Below are 19,823 nucleotides of genomic sequence, written 5' to 3'. Positions count from 1 at the left end.
TATCAAAATCCAGTGGCCACGGTATGTCACATATTTTTATGAAACTTTGTGTGTAACAATATTATGATAGATATGAAACAAAAAGGACATGCAAAGGTTTGACTTAGCAACGGTTGCCACGGAAACCGATCCTCTAACAACAGTTGGACAAGATATGTACATGTATGTTATATTTTGTATAATCAAAAATTAAACGCTATTGTTTATAAAAACAACAATTGTAAAAATTATTTTGAGCAAGGTTCTAGCTTTTAGAAATTTTTTTGTATTTATTTAATCCTTGAAAACAATAGAAATAATTATTTTTATGATGTATAAGGGGTTGATATATGTAATTTTTAGAGAGAGATAAAATATATTTGCCCAGTCATTTGGTGTAAACTCACATGCTAGTAAAATGTATTGAATCTTACTTTAAAAAAGTACAGAAACACATTTGTGGAGAAACCAAAGGTAAACACATAAACTAGTAGTTTCCTCTGGTGCACAAACCAAAATACACCAGCAAGAATTATTGCCCTTTGTAACACTCTCTTGTATTGGAGATATGAACAGCCTTCATTTGTTTTCAGTATGGCAGGAGGTGGAAATTGAGTTTTTATTCAATTTGTTCTTCAGAAGTTTATCAATATCAGATGCTCTTTGTTCACTTAATTCACTACCACGATCTTTATCTTCAATTGTGCTAAAGGATTCCGGTTTATTTCATGGAATACAAATCCGTTTGATCTTTGCCATAGTCACCGGACTCTAGCATCCAATCGTCTACGTATTCGTAGAAAAAGTAAATGTTTTGGAATTTAATTTATTGCATCACATCCGACTAAAAAAATGACCAGGGAAACAGAAGGCTGACAGACATATTCATAGAAAATATGAAAAAGCCCTGCCTGTTGCCGTGTTGGAACTTGTATTGACGTAGGTATTCTATTTGATTTAGAATCCAAATTCTAAAGTAAAGGTTGAATAAAATGTATCAGAATATTTGACTTTTAGTAAACATATGAGAACCCCAATTTATTTTATACTGCCAGCCAGGCTAGTCAGCTATAGTGTATACATGTAGACTGAACATTGTAAGTAGTCCTATCATTTACTGCATGGGTGTACAATATAGAATACTAATTAAGTATGTCCCCAACCTAACATTCACTCAGGGAGTTTCTATCACATTTACACAGAGTTCAGGATCTGTAAAAATTGGGGAATACTTATAAAATCATGTTTCATGTGGAAATTTTCAAAAGGACTAGGCTTAATTTATGTAATCCTAAGTGATGACCCCCCTCTCTCTCTCTCTCTCTCTCTCTCTCTCTCTCTCTCTCTCTCTCTCTCTCTCTCTCTCTCTCTCTCTCTCTCTTTCTCTCTCTCTCTCTCTCTCTCTCTCTCTCTGACTGTCAAGTTTACAATAAAAACAAACACGTGAATGTCCTGTGTGCATTCTAGATAAAGATTGTTAAAATCATATATATTGGTGAGCCAGGCTACCTTCAAGTTTGTTTACCTGTGGTAACCCCCACTAATATGTGATGGTTCTAATCTACAGAAGAAATCACACAAATACTATTATGATTTAAAGTTTTCTCATCTCTGTAATTATGAACTTTAGGACACTTGATTTGGAAAAATTAAATGATGAAAAATGTATGATTTTTAATTGGGTCCTGTAACTGGGCCCTCAAATTTTAATACATGTAGGTCCTGTCAACTGAAGTAAATCAAAAAATATTAAATGTAAATTGTAAATATTCAAATACTTTTGAATTCTTACTTTTTCATCCAATAATCACATATTTCATTACTTCACTTAATTAGCATACTCAAAAAGACTAGCTGTTTTGTTGCCAATGATGCACATATATATGTACACATGTGCATGAGCTCAGTATCATTTGTAAAACTGATTAATTCTAATTAGGTCAATGTTGAGAATCACTCAAGTTACCTACATGTTGCTATTTGTCTGCGTCAGTCATCATAAGACGTTAATTGAACATTAATATTTTTACTTAATAACCACCATTCCAATTCTTTTCAAATTTCTTTTAAGCATCTTTGGGACAAGGGAAATTAACATAGATTGTAAATCTAAGGACTCTGGATTGACGGTACTTTTAAAAATGCTCTATACCAAAATTGACAATTTTGTTTTAGAACCAGGGTTTGATTTCTTCAATTTTATGGAGAAAACTTTTTAAGATATACACTTCGTTAAATTGTAGAGTTGTGGAGGGTGGGAGTTATAAGTGTATTTGACATTTATTTGTGTCCAAATTATGCAATTAATACTGAGGATTTCAGTAGTAGTCTGTTTTTAAAACAACAGACACCTAGAATTAAGAGCACAATGAAAGCATACATGTGATAAGGAAGAGGGGGGTTGATTTCATAATATTGCCTGAAAATTCTTGACAAGTAAATTTTAACAAAAAATTTACACTAGAGATGCCAATTCAAGATAATTAACATGCTTTGTTTATTGGCATCTGGCGTACATTTAGCAACAAGTAGTGTTGTTCATTGTGAAACGATAAATTGATAATGTACATGTATGCGTTGGTTGTACATGTGTTTTAGGCATATCTTATTGCATGTTTTGTTGTGTTTGGTTGTCGAAAATATTGATAGAAATTAATAATGAATTGCTGATATACTAAGGACATCATGATTCTGATCTAAAGAAATTGAGGACTAGTTAATATTTACATTTTTTGTTACATCATGACCATACATTGCTTGCAAGAAAAACACACATGGGCCACATACATGTAATCAGTGACTAAGACATTTTGTTCAGTTATACTGTTTTCAAGTCATTGCACTTAATTCTTAGAAACATTCCTTAACTGGCAATTGATTGCAATCAGAAATTGCAAATTTTCTATTTATTCCTTACTTGACACCATCGAATGACAGTAATATGCTGCGTGCTCCCTATAATCAGGGGGAAATCACTCGTATAGCATTGTGAAAAATGTAGCTCATTGATTATTCATATACGTTTGAAATATGTTATGGTTATACAAGATTTTTTACAATAACTATTGAAAAAGACTCGAACACAATTTATGTTCATGTTATGCATAAATCTTATTGAATCATTGACTCCGCAAAATATTATGACGTCACAGGAGGGTGGAACTACCTTAAATAAAACTGAATGCTTATGAAGGAAAAACAGAAAGGGGTACCAAAATTGCGAATTTCGAAAACACAGGGTTGTGAATGTGGGTCCAAAAGAGTCATATAGTGTATAACATGGATTTCGTAGCCCTTAGAGCTATAGTGATACTTTGAATTTTTTTAAATTTGATTAATGCTCATCTTGTTAATTTATGAGTATTAACACTATTAATAGCTCTTCAATACAGCATAAACACATGTATACAAACTGTATCAAAACATAACATCCTTTAGGCCAATTCAACTTAATTAGTAAGATTATCATCCTGGGTCACCAAAAAGTATGGGGCAGACTGTGGGAAGATTTTATTTTTTAATTTTTATTTTCTGAGAAATATATTGATGACAAACGAGTTTTTGTCAACAGAAGTGCATAATTTAATGCCAGATATATAATCTATGCTTATTTCACAGATGATTTTTGAGGGGCGGGTGGGCAGGAATGATAATCTATCAATTAAGTAATTAATTAAGTGGTAAAATTACTATTCTAGCATCATGAATGATCTTCTACATGTAAATTTAGTTTAATCAAATTGAATTAGGTGTGTACTACATGAAAATGTGAAAAATAAGATGAACTTTTCAATATTTGTTCAACACATTTTTTAGAACTTGAAGAGCAGAAGATGCATTCCATGACTCTTATATGATATAGAAGACAAAGAAGAGCTCTTGAGAATGGAAAAAAAACTGCGAGGTTTACAGTCAATGAACACACCTCACGACACAAGTCCATCCTGATTCAGTAAACTATTCTTCTAAGGAAACACCATGACTTAGTTAAGATCAAGTTTTGGTGTCAGAAGACTAATGTAACTAAAACATTGCAAAATTAACCTGCAAGTGTCTTATGTGAGCCTACTGAATAAGGATTCATTACTGAACAGTTGAAGGAAAATCACTATTATAATGATTTTTAAAAAAAGATGATTGTGTTGTTTGGATAACATTGTGATCCATGTTTGTTGAATAAACAACTTTGCAAAAAATGAGTTGTTCTGTGTTAATATTATAAATTTACTAATTACTGGTATGTCAACATAGATTACAGTAACACTGAACAAACTTCAATAAATTTTAAAGTTTCATGCAGTTTCTGCAGTGGAAAATGACACCTATTGATTTTCTGGTCCAAAAGTCACCAGGTGCAATACAATACTCTGCACAATTGATGTCTGACCAGTTTCTTCAGAACCCTTTGATTGATAGTGATATTTCATACAGGGGTTGGTCACTGGTAGTATATGACCCCCATTGATTTTCAGGTCAAAATATTAAAAATGGCAGGGGCCTCCGTGGCCGAGTGGTTGGAGCATAGCATTCAAAATGACACGGCCTCAGTCGGCGCGGGTTCGAATCCCGCTCGCGCTGGTATTAAGTGAGAAAGTTTCCCAATTTACTTTCGGAAGGTCGGTGGTCTCTTCCCAGGTACATTGTATCTGGGTTCTCACTTTCACCAATAAACACTGGGCACCACCAGAAAACTGAAAAATGGTTGAGTGTGGCGGAAAATATCAATAAATCAATCAATTAAAAATGGCTAGGTGCAATGTAGCTAGTACTCTATGCAATGGTGTCCCCCCAATATCTTGGGCCTGTTGTTCAATTATGATATTTCATATGTTGGTTGGTTATGAATATTAGATGACGCTAATGATTTCCAGGTCAAAAGTCAGCAAATACAAGGCAGTGCAATGAACAATTTATTGGTATCTATCCAATATCTTGAGAAGACTTTTTATAGTTATTGATAATAGTTTACATGGCAATACAGTACATGTAATATAGCTCGTTTATGGAAATGATTGCAAAATCTACTTGGTGTTTGGGGAGGGGGAGGGGGGTACTACTTTATTACAGTTTATGTTTACATGGGGTTTTTTAATCACTCTAATTTTTATTAATATGTTAAACTTCTTCATGTTTATTTTTGAAATATCAATTGCTCATATTGTTCATTTTAACTGAAAATGGTGTAGGTTGTATTATTTGTCATTAGTATGAATTTTTGGCAAAATGCCCAAATCTACAGTTTTCGTACTACAGTAGATCAATTGTACTACATTTCACCATTAATCTTTTTATATAAATTAGGAGTCTTTGATATGGACATCCTTTGATGACAGTTGATTATGCTGTATGTATTTTCCAAATTATCTAAATTCAACAACGAAATCCAACAAAAAATCCCGTTTTGGCAAAATGCCCAAATCTACAGTTTTCGTGCTACAATAGATCTATTGCACTACGTTTCACCATTAATCTTTTTATATATATCAAGAGTCTTTGATATGGACATCCTTTGATGACAGTTGATTATGCTGTATGTATTTTCCAAATTATCTAAATTCATCAGCGAAATTCAACAAAAAATCCCGTTTTGGCAAAATGTCCAAATCTACAGTTTTAGTGCTACAATAGATCTATTGCACTACGTTTCACCATTAATCTTTTTATATACGTTAAGAGTCTTTGATATGGACATCCTTTGATGACAGTTGATTATGCTGTATGTATTTTCCAAATTATCTAAATTTATCAACAAAATCCAACAAAAAATCCAGTTTTGGCAAAATGTCCAAATCTACAGTTTTCATGCTACTACAGATCAATTGCACTACGTTTCACCATTAATCTTTTTATATATATTAAGAGTCTTTGGTATGGACATCCTTTGATGGCAGTTGATTGTGCTGTATGTATTTTCCAAATTATCTAAATTCATCAATGAAATCCAACAAAAAATCACAAAGTGCCAAATTATAATACGTTGGTACAGCGGTCAGTAACACATATAGATATCATAAATAAAGAGGGAATTTTATGGGAAATCGAGATTTATGGAGAAAATTAGTTGTCTTTTTTAATTTTTTATATACCACAAGGACAAAACATGGGCAAAACGGGCTGAATTTTGCAGTTCAATTAGCCCTCATAGACTGTTGTCGGTTTCCATGGCAACGGATGGTAGAAATTTGATGGTGCAGTTGAAATTATGTAAGATGGTGCAAGTAAAGTTAATACTGTGAAAATCAAAGAAATCTGTGACATTGAGTGGCCAGACCCTATCTGATTTCTTTGATTTTTACATAGAATTGATCTTAAGCTCTTGTTGCTAAGAAAATGAATGGCCTTGGATACCAGACCCGTAATGTGTCCAAAATCATTTTTAGGTTTGTTTTTGTATTAAATGGGATAAAATCAAATATATATCAGCAGCTTTTGAAAAATAATTTTTTTGACTTTCCATGAAATGCTTGATGCTCTGATTTTGACTCTTAATGTGTAAATAGTGAGCACCTATAAATATGTAAATAACTAAGACATATGTATATGTCCTCACTATTTACAAATGAAGATTCAAACATTATATGAGCTACATAGAGTGAGAACGGGTAAGGGACTTTGATCCAAGCAAATGTCTTATGTACTTAATCCATTTGAAGTCAATTTAACATTACTTAGGGACCTACTCAGAGGTAAAAACAAAGGTCATCTCTACACAAACAACTTAACTTGTCAGTCCATGCCGACTTCTTTTTCAACAAGTACAACATCGCAGATGCATGCACAAATGCGTTAGATTTGATGAACCTTCCATTTGAATTTGTAAACAACACTGAATAACGGTACAGTTGATGGTTGATCGACATACCTTAGACAAGCATACGTGTACGTTGAAATTCGTTGCTTTTCTCCCAAGGTTCTCTTTTATTCTTCGTCATTTTAAGTGATAATGCGGCCGCCGCTTAGGGTGCTCAAAATAGATGAGCAAAATATTTTCACCTTTATTTCGCTTCGAAGTGAAAATAGCCACTGCGCACACGTAAGTGCAATCGTACACTTAAGAATTCTTAAATTACGTCTGCAGCTACGAACGGTTTTGTGAATACCATTTTACGAGTACGTGACTCTAATCTTAAGTCAGACGTAAATCCTACGTTTACGTTTACGTCTACGAACTTTAGTAAATATGGGTCCTGGTGTGTCCGGTGGTCCGTGTTTGCCCAACTATCTATTTTGTCCTGCAGAATTAACAACTTAGTACGAGTTGTCTCTCTTGTTGCAAATTGGTGTACTTACACTTATTTATGAACACCCAGCAAATGAAAGGTCCAAGACAAACAGCGCCAGCAAGCACTAAAATTACATATTTTGACGAGGAGTCGAATGACGAGAAGTCGAATGACGAGAAGTCGGTTGTGGAACACTTTTGAAGACCTTTAAGGAAAAAAAGTATCGACACATATTTAGTACACATTGGTTTAGGAGAGAAAGTAATTTTTCATCATTATACGATGTAACGTTAGTGGGGGCAGATTAAAGACTATGAAATGCGAATCGGTTTATAAATAGCGTAAACTGTCCAATTTTCTTTAAATTGTATAAAATGAGTAAAATTACTTTCATTCATTATCATTTTGTTTAGTAAATCGCATTTGATATTGTTTGATGAATAATTCTAATTGAAATAATGAATTTGATATGACGCACACCACATATTGCTGTCAAACTTATTGTGACGTCATTCTTAAAACGTCACCCGTGGGAATTAAGGTTATAATACCGTACCAGTGCCTCTTGCTTGTAGCAACAGGTGACTAAATGGGGCATTCGTTCAGATGAAACCACAAAATCCGAGGCCTCTTGTCATAGATGATTTGTGATAAATATCCCTCCATGATCAAAAGCCGTAAGCGCCGATCATAGGCCTAACACAAAACTCGAATAACATTTCTCTGTTAGCGCTTTCGGCTTTAATGCCTATTCAGACGGTGATGAAATACAATGGCTTAGCAACGTCAATATATCACGGCGTAATTCATTAAATGATAATTTATTGTGTCGTGATATTATGTTAACGTTATCCAGGGGTTATGTGTTTACCCAACTCTATTTTGTAGTCCTTATATTGGGCTCACGGCGGGTGTGACCGGTCAACAGTGGATGCTTACTCCTCCTAGGCACCTGATCCCACCTCTGGTGTGTCCAGGGTTCCGTGTTTGCCCAACTATCTATTTTGTATTGCTTGTAGGAGTTATGAGATTCATCACTGTTTGTTATCTTCACCTTGCATGAGTTATGGAATATATCAATGTACGTTATCTGAATCTTTTCATCAATACGATACATTAAAAAAAAAGATTTTTTTCTCTTGTTTTCGTTTCTAAAATCTTCTCAACAATATTTATTGAATTTAAAGTATAAACAATATACTAACTAATTTGTGAATTGGTTTATCAAACAAAAGATCTTCAGAAAAATGATCAGATATGTGAATCTGAAAAGTAGTACTACATATGTGGTAGTACAAATCTATTCTTATTTGTTTCTTATATATTTATTCATTTTTTGTTTGATTATATTTTTGAAAAGTTTAGTAAATTTCGGATTGAGTAGGACTTCTACTCCGTATCGGATTGAGTTGTTTTTCTTATGCACATTGGATTGAGTTGATATTTTTGTAACGCTAAATTTCATTCGTCATTAAGTATTACCCAATAGTCACGATTCACCTTTAACTATAAGTTACCGTTCAAACTGTGTAAAACAGAGCGGTGTACATTTTACTTCGAAGATCTTTTCCGCTTCTACAGGTGCATCTTGTGGTAGGTAAGAATCATATTTACTTAGGTCTTACTTTACTACAATATTTTTGTATATGACTCTTATTCTTAATTGCAACGTTTATAATTTATTGTATTTTTTGCAGTTAAAGTTGTCTAAGTATATTTTCAGAATGTGATTGTAAGTTCAAAGATCAAATTCTTACAGAACATATTTTTCTATTATAAATGTATGCTGTATTATTGGTAACTTATTGTCAACAGTTTATCTAAATTATAAACTTGTACTTTTTGTCTGATATAATCGTTACTAGTTTTGCTTATAGGTCAATGCCTTATACATTTCTACAAAAATAAATCAACATAAAGCCGAATCAAGAACTTTTCCTTGCTGCTCGGTTAAACATGTATTTAGGCCTAACTACGTTTTTAAAACGTAGGAGAAAATATTGCTTGTTCTTTCTATAATTCATAAAATGACTATTTACATACATGAACGTTGTACATAAAAGTTATGTCACATATGAATGTTATGAAATACGATGGAAGATAATGTGGGTAGATCAAATATCACTTTACGATCACAAGGTCAAAAAGTTGTACTTTATTGATTGATTGTATGTTGTTTAACGTCCAGCTCGAGAATTTTTCATTCATATGGAAATGCCACCACTGCCGGTGAAGGGCTACACATTTTAGGCCTATTCTAAGCGATTACGGTCTTTGAGCAGGGAGGGATCATTATTCTGGCGCACCTGTGACCTTTTTGTGGCGTCATCCGAAGGACCACCCCAAACCATAGCCTCTTACGCAAAAACTATGTAAACAAATCATATCACACGGAGCTACATCATTTACAATACATACTGTAAACTTGTATTTCACAAATTTCCAAGATGGCCCCTGTCTCAGGATCATCTTCAGGCGTGTCGTATGTTGTTTCTACAATGACGTATCTTGCCGTTTGTTTACATGGAATGTCTATTACATTGTCAGGTAATCCCGTGGATCTGTCAGTATAACATCGAGTTCTCTCTGACGTGGTAGTCACTGCAGCTGATGAGTTAGAGACGTCCAGATAAAAATGTTTAAATCGGATTGGGGACCAGTCAACTGAAGTGTAAAAATAAATACTTATAAGGAATGTACAAGTGTATATTCATTGATTGGTTTTATTTTGTTTAACATACATTTGTATAAACAACAAGATGCGTTTGTGAAACACAAATGCCCCCGATAATGACCAATTTGAAAGATGGCCAAGGTCACAAGGACAAATATCTTGGTACAAGTAGAAAATCTTGTCACAAGAAATGCTCATGTGCAATATGAAATCTCTAGTATTTACCATTTAGAAGTTATGACCAATGTCATTTTTTAAAAGTGGGTCAAATGCCAAGGTCAAAAGGTTTAGTACCCACAGAATGTCACAAGGAATACTCATGTGAAATATCAAAGCTCTAGCACTCACTGTTCAAAAGTCATTAGAAAGGTTTATATTTTTTTAAAAGTAGGTCAAGGTCACAGGGTCAATAGTTACTAGCAAGGTTAAAGTTTCAGACAGAATGACAGACAGACAGGACAAAAACAAAATGCACCCCGATCTTCTATCTCGGGGGCATAAAAATTGTCTTGTTACATTAAATTATGAGAACATCCACAGAGAGACTTACAATCTTCCAAAATGTTCATGTTATACAATAATTTTGTGGGGATCCAGGTTAGAATAGGTTCTCAGTACCCCTTGCGTAAGAGGCGACTACTTAGGGCGGTCCTTTGGCACGACAAAGATCCATTCCTGCTCAAAGGCCGTAAGCGCCGAGCATAACCATAAATTGTGCAGCCCTTCACCGGCAATGATGACGTCTCCATATGAGTGAAAAATTCTTTAGGGGGACGTTAAACAATATAAAATTAAACAAGCAATCATAAAGAAGAAAAAACTGTTGATCCGCCACTTACTGCAAATAAAATACGTCAGACTATCATGATGACAAGTGCATCGTGATCATCTCAAGGTGTCAGATTACATCAACGACAAAAACCATTTAATGTTAAGTTTTTGTGTAGTGCTGTACTTCCGTGTATTTTAGAAACAATAATTATTTTAATTGATGATATTTTGAAGGATTGTGATATTGTGTTGTTTATGTATGACGTCACGATATGCATTCCTGTATAGAGTAGGACACGCCTCCTTACTGAAACCTTACCTGTGCTGCGTATTACATTTTCTGCAATCTTTCATTTGATGGTACATGATGTATTATGTTCCCTGCACTTTTTATTCCTCCGAGATTGAAGAGCAGGGGGCATATTATTTTTGTCCTGTCTGTCATTCTGTAATTCCATCATTATGTCATTCTGTCTGAAACTTTAACCTTGCTAATAACTTTTGAATAGTAAGTGATAGAGCTTTGATATTTCACATAAGTATTCCTTGTGATAAGACCATTCCATGGGTACCAAACTGTTTTACCCTTGACCTTGGAGTTTGACCTACGTTTTAAAGAATAGACATTGGTCATAACTTGTAAATGGTAAATATTAGAGCTTTCTACTGGTACCAAGATATTTGTCCATGTGACCTTGGCCATCTTTCGAATTGGCCATTTTCAGGGACATTTGTGTTTCACAAACACATGTTGTTAAATATAGGTTTTTTTTAAATATTGGTTTATAAGCAAAACTCAAAACTGTAGTTTCTACAGGAGTATATATTACAACATTAGTTGTTTTGTTTACTCCACCATCCTGCTGAAGTTTCAACACTGTATGTTAGGTATGGTGGTCTATCTTTATCTATACTCCCGCAAACAAAGTTCAGGGGGGGTATAATAGAATTGAAATATCCGTTTGTGTGTCTGTAGACATAATTTTATCCGTGCATGTGCTAAGAAACTAGTCAGCATGAATTTTTCTGAAAATTTGTACACTCGATACTCACCATATGAAGATGTGCATCTGGTATTTTCATATTGATTGGACAATTTTTCTTCAATTTACAGGGTTTTTTTTTTACTTATAGACTTGATCATTTTTTTCAAACTAAAAGAGTATATCTAAAAAATTCATGAAGAGATTTGATTTAAACGTTGTCAATACATTGTTCCTAGACTGAAGTTATGCTTTTCGTATTTTAAATTAGAATATTTAAAGTATTAGGAAATCATGCTAATTTTTATTTTGTTATAAAGGGGGGTCTCTTTCGAGAATATTTCAAAAACAAATTAAAAGGTTTCAATCAGACCTTTTACATATATCTTCTATTAAAGAAAAACAACGTTTACATTGTATGTACTTTACATTTTGATTTATAGTGAGTGTTTCTATTTTCTATAAATCCATTTTCGGGGGGGGGGGGAGTTAGTATGACACGTGGAGGTATTTACATGGTTACCCACTTGTAATTAGGGCATTCTCGTGTTCAGTTTGATCACATATGAAACAACTTTGTCTTCCTGAGCTTCTAGATGGAGATTTAATCTTGGGATTTTGCGACTGTATTACCTAGATATATTAAAATGAATAAACGATTTGAGGAAAATTTTAAATACTATTTTTTCATTTCCTTATTTGTCCTATTTCATTCTCTTAGCTTTGAGACATTTGTTTGTTCTGAATTCTGATGTTTGTTTACTGTCATATGAAACGTGAAGATAACGAACAGTGATCAACCTCTACTCCTATATAGAATACAAAATAGGAAACCGGGCAAACACGGACCCCCGGAGACACCAGAGTTGGGATCAGGTGTCTAAGAGGAGTAAGTATCTCCTATCGACCGGTCACATCCGCCGAGAGCTCTATGTCTTGATCAGGTAAAAGGAGTAATTTGTAGTAAAGTTTAGCGTGCCAAGAACGGCCTAACAGTCAGTATGAAACACATCAGACAGCATGTGTCCCAATGATAGGTTGTATTGGCAAACTAGTTCATTATAAAGACCATAGAAGTTACGTAATGCTGACTTTAAACCAGACTTTTGAAATTCCTATAACATCAACGGGTTTCTCAGTAGCCTGCCACGATTTAACAAGAGTACCGCATACGGTATATAATCCGCCCGAGAAATGCTTACATAGGGTGTTTTCTTGTGCTATAATTTGTATAACTTTGCTTCAGGTAGTATCAGCCATCATGAGGCTGTGACAAACTTTCATATGAATAAAGGGTGTTAGCTTAAAAGTCGAGATTTCCTCAAAATGGACCAAGTTCAACAACCTGTAATGTTCTCAAAAATCGTAGAAAATTAAGATTCATCCCACATGCCTATACAAACCTATACAAACACTCCTCAAAATAAGAAGGTCCTCACTTGAAAACTGTGGGAGGAGTTGAGCAGGCAAATTATGTACCCTCCATGGAATATTAATTTCCAAATAGACTATGTTCAACAACCTGTAATTTTCTCAAACATTGTAGAAAATCAAAATCCATCCCACATGCACATTTTCAATACCCATACAAACACTCCACAAAATGATAAGGTCCTCACTTGAAAACTTTGGGAGGAGTTGGGCGGACAAATTATGTACCCTCTATATAATAATTATTTCCAAATAAAGGGGCAAAACTCCTGGGAAAAAGGTCGAAATGGATCAAAATTGCAGTATGATCTAGAGTGACCCACAAAGAAGCTACACAGCAAGTGTCAGCATGATATGTGAAAGGGAAGTGAAATTATAAAGAGAAAACTCCGAACGGATGGACGAACGTACAGACATCGCTGTACCCTAATACGTCCCGTCTAAAGACGTATAAAAACTGATCACATCCAGGAAAAGCTCTTAAAATCTCCTATCAGAGGGGGGCAAAACTTTCGCTTGTTTTAAACAAAATTAATAACCATCACCCAAGTATGATTTGTGTCAAATTAGAAATTGGTCCAATTCTTCTGGAGAAGGAGATAAAATCCGAAAGGTTAACGACGACAACTTATGCCGTGCATATTTTGATCAGAAAACCTTAATTGATTGACTATGGTTTATATTTCAGCCATTTTACGATGGTTAACTAATTGAAATATGTTTCGTTGTGAGTGTTTGAGTTTCCCTGACGGTCCCCAGTGAGTATACTCTTTTTCGAAAATCAAGGAAACAATATTTTGCGTGCCAAGGGGGTTGTGATCCTTGACACGGGACATCCTTTAACATCCCATCCGACGGACATAAAACGTAAAAGCAGGTAAAAAGGATAATTTCGTATTTATAAACAGTTGTATTATAAGTGTTCAAATTGTTTTGTAAAAATCGCATTCTTGTAAATATTGTATAATATAATGATTGTCAATGTTTTTAAAGGGTTCTTGCATTGATTGCACATTACCAAATTGTCTATTCCGCATGGGCGTAAAATCACTATATTTGAATGTAATGTATAGTTAATAGACAGTCACAAGATATACATGCAGGCTGAAGTTCTCTGATTAGTAATAAAGAAGGAGTCAATGCTCGATGCGTATTGTTGCAATAAACACAATTTGTCCTGGCGTTTCGTTACGATGTTACACGGTTTGTTTACTTTGTTTTGAATAGAATAAAGTTTACTTGTGTCACAGAAATCCCAACCGATTTGCCAAAGAGAATATTTGTATATAGTTTTATGAAATATTTTGAATGACTGTACGGAATTTTAAAGTGTGCAATATGATCTTGAAGTGCATTTTTGCGCCGCTTCGTCTCCCTTTGATGTTGCCACCTCACTCGAGCCTTGACTCGGGTGAGTGAAACTATAGTTTCGAACTTGGGACCCCAGAATTTACTGATCAGGTCTTCTAACTACTAAGCTGTTCAGGCTGATATACACGGTACATCTGACCAAACAAACCTCTACATAATCAAAGGCAATTGGTGAATAAGTCGTATAAAGATCTAAATATGTTTATTCGCTTTACCTTCTTTTCTAGAGTATATTTTGACGTTTGTTATGCTGTACTCTTCTCCCAGATCCACTTGAAACCAGGCTATAGGATTCCCATGAAGAGTATGGGCACAATCATCGAATCCTGTTGCCAAGTACCCATCATTGGCATTTGACGCAGATCGATTACTGTACGTCGAACTTTGTGATAGTGTTGTTGTCGATCTTAAGCTAAGGTTTTCTGAAGAAAATATTATATCTTTTCACATGGTATATACGTAAAGGATCATAGACAATACGAACTGCATGTTGATGGAGAAAACATTCAACATTGATTTGACTAATGTAATTGTTATAAATTATACCAACAATTTAAATAATGACTTGAATGTGTATCATCCGATGTTCATGTATTATTTTTGTACCTAATTACTTTAAAGCAGATTGATTAGTTTATAACGTTATTAACTTTCCCTTAATTACATGCCTCAAAACATTTGCATGTAGAAGAAAACAATGAAAAGGTTATTTTAAAAAGTAAATAGTAGCGGGTACGCATATTCTCTGTTAGGCGTCCATAATAACCCCACGCGAGATCAGGGGAATTGCAACATGATGTGTAACTCAGACGAAACTGTCTAAATTTAAGGCTGAAAGAGCGTAAAACAACGAATCACTAAGGGTTATTTGATAATTTTATTTCTCTTAATTTTATTTCACGGTACTGTTGTAACCAAACACACCCCTTTAGACGGATAAGACCGCTGATGCTCTGAAAGTTTGAACTGGTCACGTGACTGTCACTTGAAATGATAAATTACACGGTTGTAAAAACCGATTTAGAATCAAATAATTTTTTGTTAAAACAGGTGAAATACTGTATAATATTTTAAATTCGCGGGGGCCAATTTTCGTGGATTGCTGAATTTTTACGGGTTCGTGGGGACGTAATTTCACGGATTTATGTATTTGTAAGAAAGATAAATCTGGAATATTTGATTCGTTGAGGATGTAAATCCGTGGGTGAGGGGTACCTACGAATTCCACGAAAATTAAGCCACCACTAAGTCTAATGATTCCACAGTAATGTATGACATGTCGTAGCCTCATAACCAAATATGTGCAATGATTTATAGCGTTTTTACAAGATAGAAAAAAGATGTCGTAATTCCGACAATAAAACCTTAAGTACTACTTGGAAAACATACATACCCCTGTACATGTAGACAAGAGGTCCACATGCCTTAATAGTCACCTGATTATTAGTTAAAATTATCACTGGTGAATCATATTTTGCATATCTGAGCTAAATTCTAATTTGTAGCAACAGTATAAAACAAAATGTGTTCTTAAAACTTAAATGCCCTTGGAAGTACCTATACTGATGTAAAGCTTTACATGTAAAACTTATTGTTATTTTGATGCATCGGATGCGCATTTCGACAAATAATGTCTCTTCAGTGATGCTCAACCGAAATGTTTGAAATCCGAAATAACTATGAAGTTTTAGATCTAAATATAGCCAAAAACAGCGTGCCAAACAAGTGGAGCCAAATTCGTCCAAGGAAAAGAGCTATGTATGAGGGAGATAATCCTTAATTTTGAAATGAATTTCTAAATTTTATAACAGCAATTAAATATACATCCGTATTTTCAAGCTAGTAACGAAGTACTTACATGTAGCTACTGGGCTGTAGAATAATATATGTAACATTAACATGAGATGACTAATTTGGATCTGTCCTACAGTAAAAATCCCAAGGCTGCACAATTCATAATTTTTTTATATATCCTTTCCTGTTGTTACTATATATGCAGTTAGTTTTTATACGGTAACATCAAACATAAAGAAGTATTTTAAGTGATGAAGACAACAATCACTATAATGATGTTGGTACCACCCTAATACCAAGTCCGTTATACTCTTGGAATCATCCAATTGACAATTTTGGTAAAGGTCGACCTACTCTTTCTGAATATCTTATTTTGTTTCAATTTAGTGTCAATGGCATTAACGAAGACATTTAAATGTTTCGCACATTAATACTATATAACACTACGTTTTGATCCCACACTGAGTTCAGAACCTCTACCCCTGGGATCATAAAATTTACAATTTTTGTAGAGGCCTTATTACTCTTCATCATTATGCATTTAGTTATATCTTACATTTGGTGTGATAGTAAAGATTATTGATGTATGGATTTTTGCCCCCTCCCTCAAACCCTCAGGGGTGCAGGAATCCTGAAATTTATAATGTTGTCCATCTTGTTAAAAAGGATGTTTCATACCAAATCTGAAAGGGATTAGGATGTTACTTATCAAGAAGTTTAAAATGTTGTATTGTTCACGCATTCAATAACTCACCATTTTGGCTCCACCATGATGCCAAAATCTCTACCTTTGGAATCATCAAATTTACAATTTTATTAAAGAACTGCATGTAACTGGTTTTTTTCTCTAAATATCCATGTAGTATCAATAGCACTAACGATGTCATTTAGTGATTTACACATAAACACTATATACCGAGTTTTGCCCATCCTTCAGAACCTCTACCCAAGGGATAATTAAAATTTACATTTTTTGTACAGACCTTCCTGCTCTACTATGTAGTTAATTTTTCTTACACATGTATGGTTGTAGAGAAGGCAGTTTTCCCTATTCCTAAAGCCCGAGGGGTGCAGGAGTCCTGAAATTTATAGTTCATGTTTTCCTTGTCCCAAAGATGCATTGGGTCAAATGCTGTCTGACATGTTTCATACCGATTGTTAGGCCGTTCTTGGCACACTGATTACGACTGCAGATAACTCCGTTTACCTGATCAGGATATAGGGCTCACGGCGGGTGTGACCGGTCAACAAGGGATGATTACTCCTCCTAGGCACCTGATCCCACCTCTGGTGTGTCCAGGGGTCCGTGTTTGCCCAACTATCTATTTTGTATTGCTTATAGGAGTTATGAGATTGATCACTGTTCGTTATCTTCACCTTTCATTCATACCAAAAGTGTAAGGAACTGGAATGGTACTTATCTAGAAGAAATTAAAAATGATCTATTGTTCATACATTTAATAACTGAATATGTTGGCCCTACTCCAATACCAAAATCCCTATCCTTGGGATCATTAAACTTACAAGTTTGGTAAAGGACTACCTATTCTTTCTAAACACCCATTTAGTTTCAATATCACTAAAGAAGATTATATTTAAGTGTTTTACACATAGACGCTTATATCAAGTTAGCCCCTACCTGGCGTGAGAACCTCTACCCCAGGGATTGTGAAATATACAATCTAGGTAGGCGAATTCCTGCTCTACATCACGATGCATTTAGGTTATCTTAGACATGTGTGGTTGTTGAGAAGAGATTTTGAAAATTGGTTAATTTTTAGCAGGTCTTGTCCCGCCACTAAGGCCCAAGGGGCTCATGAGTCCTGAAATTACAATGTATGCCCCCCCCCCCCTTGTCACTATATGTTTCATACCAAATTTGAAAAGAATTGGAGTGAAGTCAAACTCAAAAATGTTCTAATTGTTACATGTAACAGACGACAACAAATTGCAATAAGTCACCTGAGTTTACTCAGGTGATCTAAAAAGTTATGAAATACCCCATTTCGATCCACTGTAAATTGTCGGAAAATATTAGACCCCTTGGTCAGAACAATGTGAACTTATAATGAAGTATAATACAAAATCTCGAGGCTACCCAATAATCCATATAGGAGGAGTTTTCACAAGCTACATATGTATTTTAAACTCCCACCTTTCTTTGATCCACTATAACTCAATTTGTAGGATGTGTACTTGCTACACTATAAGAACACTTTGTGGACGCAACTCTTAAGAAACCGCTTAACGGCTTTTGTTCAAATTTTGTAGGATCGTTAGTCACTATATGTAGTTGATCATATTGCACTGCCATTTTAATTCGACAAATTTTACAGGATTGTGGGACTTTGTTAAATTTGTACATGCTACACTGTAGGAACACTGGACCTCCTAGAGACCGTTGTACGGATTTTGTTCAAAATTTGCAGGATTGTTAGTCACAATATGTAGTTGATCATATTCCACCGCAATTTCGATTCTACAAATGGTACAAGAGTTATGGTGCTTCTGTGCTTCATCTTTTTTTACGGCGGTGGGGGACATGGCTACACGTAGCAATCTTGTTCGGTTATTTATTCAACAATAAGAAATATGCACTGAATGCTGCATGCTCTCCACATTTCTGGTCATATAAAATACGTTGATAAAATTTCTGACTGCATGAACATTACTTTTTACATGAAGTAGACTTTGTCAATTTCACTTGATAGAAAGAAGTATGCATTTTACTTAACACCGTTCGAATTTTCTCCCAAACAAAGATATCATACACATATACTTAGTCGTTTGTGTTGTCGCTTGTTATTTTGCTGAGCATACTAACATACAGAACTAAACATCATCACCAACTAAGATCCCTTTCAATTAAGGTGCATGCATTAAAAGTGGCAGTTGCTAGGGGATTGGCGGAAATAATCTTAAAAACGAAGGTATCATGGGGTCCTGGTTAGAATAGGTCCTCCGTACCCTTTGCTTGTCGCAAACGGCGACTAAATGGGGCGGTCCATCGGATGAGACCGCAAAACAAACAAGATCCCGTGTCACATCAGGTGTTGCACGATAAAGATCTCTCCCTTCTAAATGACCAGCGCTACCTTCATCAGCCCTTCAACTCAATGGTAGCGTCTCCACATGAAAGATTCTTGAGATGGACGTTAAGCAATATACAATCAATCATTAAAATTAGAAATGGCCTCTCAATCCCAAAGCTTACGTCGAGTCACCGTGTCAATAATAAATTTAAAAAAAACCTACCATTACATTTCTTGCATTGTGTAAATCCGAATAAGAAAATAAAAGACATCCTGACTAGGACGGCCATATTTGAAAATATAAACATGCGGATATTTCAACGTTTGTTTTCTTGAAACTCTATATTTAGACTGGTAAGACGGCAGTGCGTCGTATTTTGTAATGACAATGTTATCAGGCTGTGGCGATCTAAACCCGGTCAGTGAATTTACACGGACAGATGAACTTCCCTGTTTTAATCTCCAGCTGACGATGAAGTCAATAAGTGGTTATTTCTTGTTTTACTTTTTTATCAATGAATCTAGTCTCTCTTAAATAGCGTTACTGTCCTTTAGAGATTTTTAC

At 34.7% G+C, this 19,823-nt stretch overlaps 1 protein-coding gene and 1 long non-coding RNA gene across 2 annotated transcripts; one reads left to right on the top strand and one right to left on the bottom strand.

Annotated features, from left to right (window-relative positions):
• Positions 1-811: 811 nt before the first annotated feature.
• LOC130049124 (uncharacterized) lies at positions 812-4,169 on the top strand. Its single transcript, XR_008797631.1, has 3 exons — positions 812-918; positions 2,051-2,108; positions 3,796-4,169. It is a non-coding gene; the product is annotated as an uncharacterized LOC130049124 (long non-coding RNA).
• A 5,434-nt stretch (positions 4,170-9,603) lies between these two features.
• Positions 9,604-19,602, bottom strand: LOC130049709 (uncharacterized). The gene is made up of 3 exons (XM_056147649.1): positions 19,482-19,602; positions 14,648-14,854; positions 9,604-9,866 (listed from the first exon to the last, which is right to left on the bottom strand). Exons 1-3 carry the CDS (start codon positions 19,564-19,566, stop codon positions 9,604-9,606), a joined length of 555 nt encoding a protein of 184 aa, XP_056003624.1. The 5' UTR covers positions 19,567-19,602.
• Between the last annotated feature and the right edge of the window lie 221 nt (positions 19,603-19,823).

The sequence above is a fragment of the Ostrea edulis genome, chromosome 8 (genome assembly GCF_947568905.1).
Source record: "Ostrea edulis chromosome 8, xbOstEdul1.1, whole genome shotgun sequence".
Lineage (NCBI taxonomy): Eukaryota > Metazoa > Mollusca > Bivalvia > Ostreida > Ostreidae > Ostrea > Ostrea edulis.
Note: the sequence above shows the minus strand (reverse complement) of the source record. Positions and strands in the feature narration are given on the sequence as shown.

Coding starts and splice junctions, on each gene's coding strand:
- LOC130049709 (XM_056147649.1), bottom strand. CDS start 19,566: ATGTTTATATTTTCAAATATGGCCGTCCTAGTCAGGATGTCTTTTATT. Junction 14,855..19,481: donor ACAATGCAAGAAATGTAATG/GTAGGTTTTTTT, acceptor TATTTTCTTCAG/AAAACCTTAGCTTAAGATCG. Junction 9,867..14,647: donor AATATACTCTAGAAAAGAAG/GTAAAGCGAATA, acceptor TTTACACTTCAG/TTGACTGGTCCCCAATCCGA.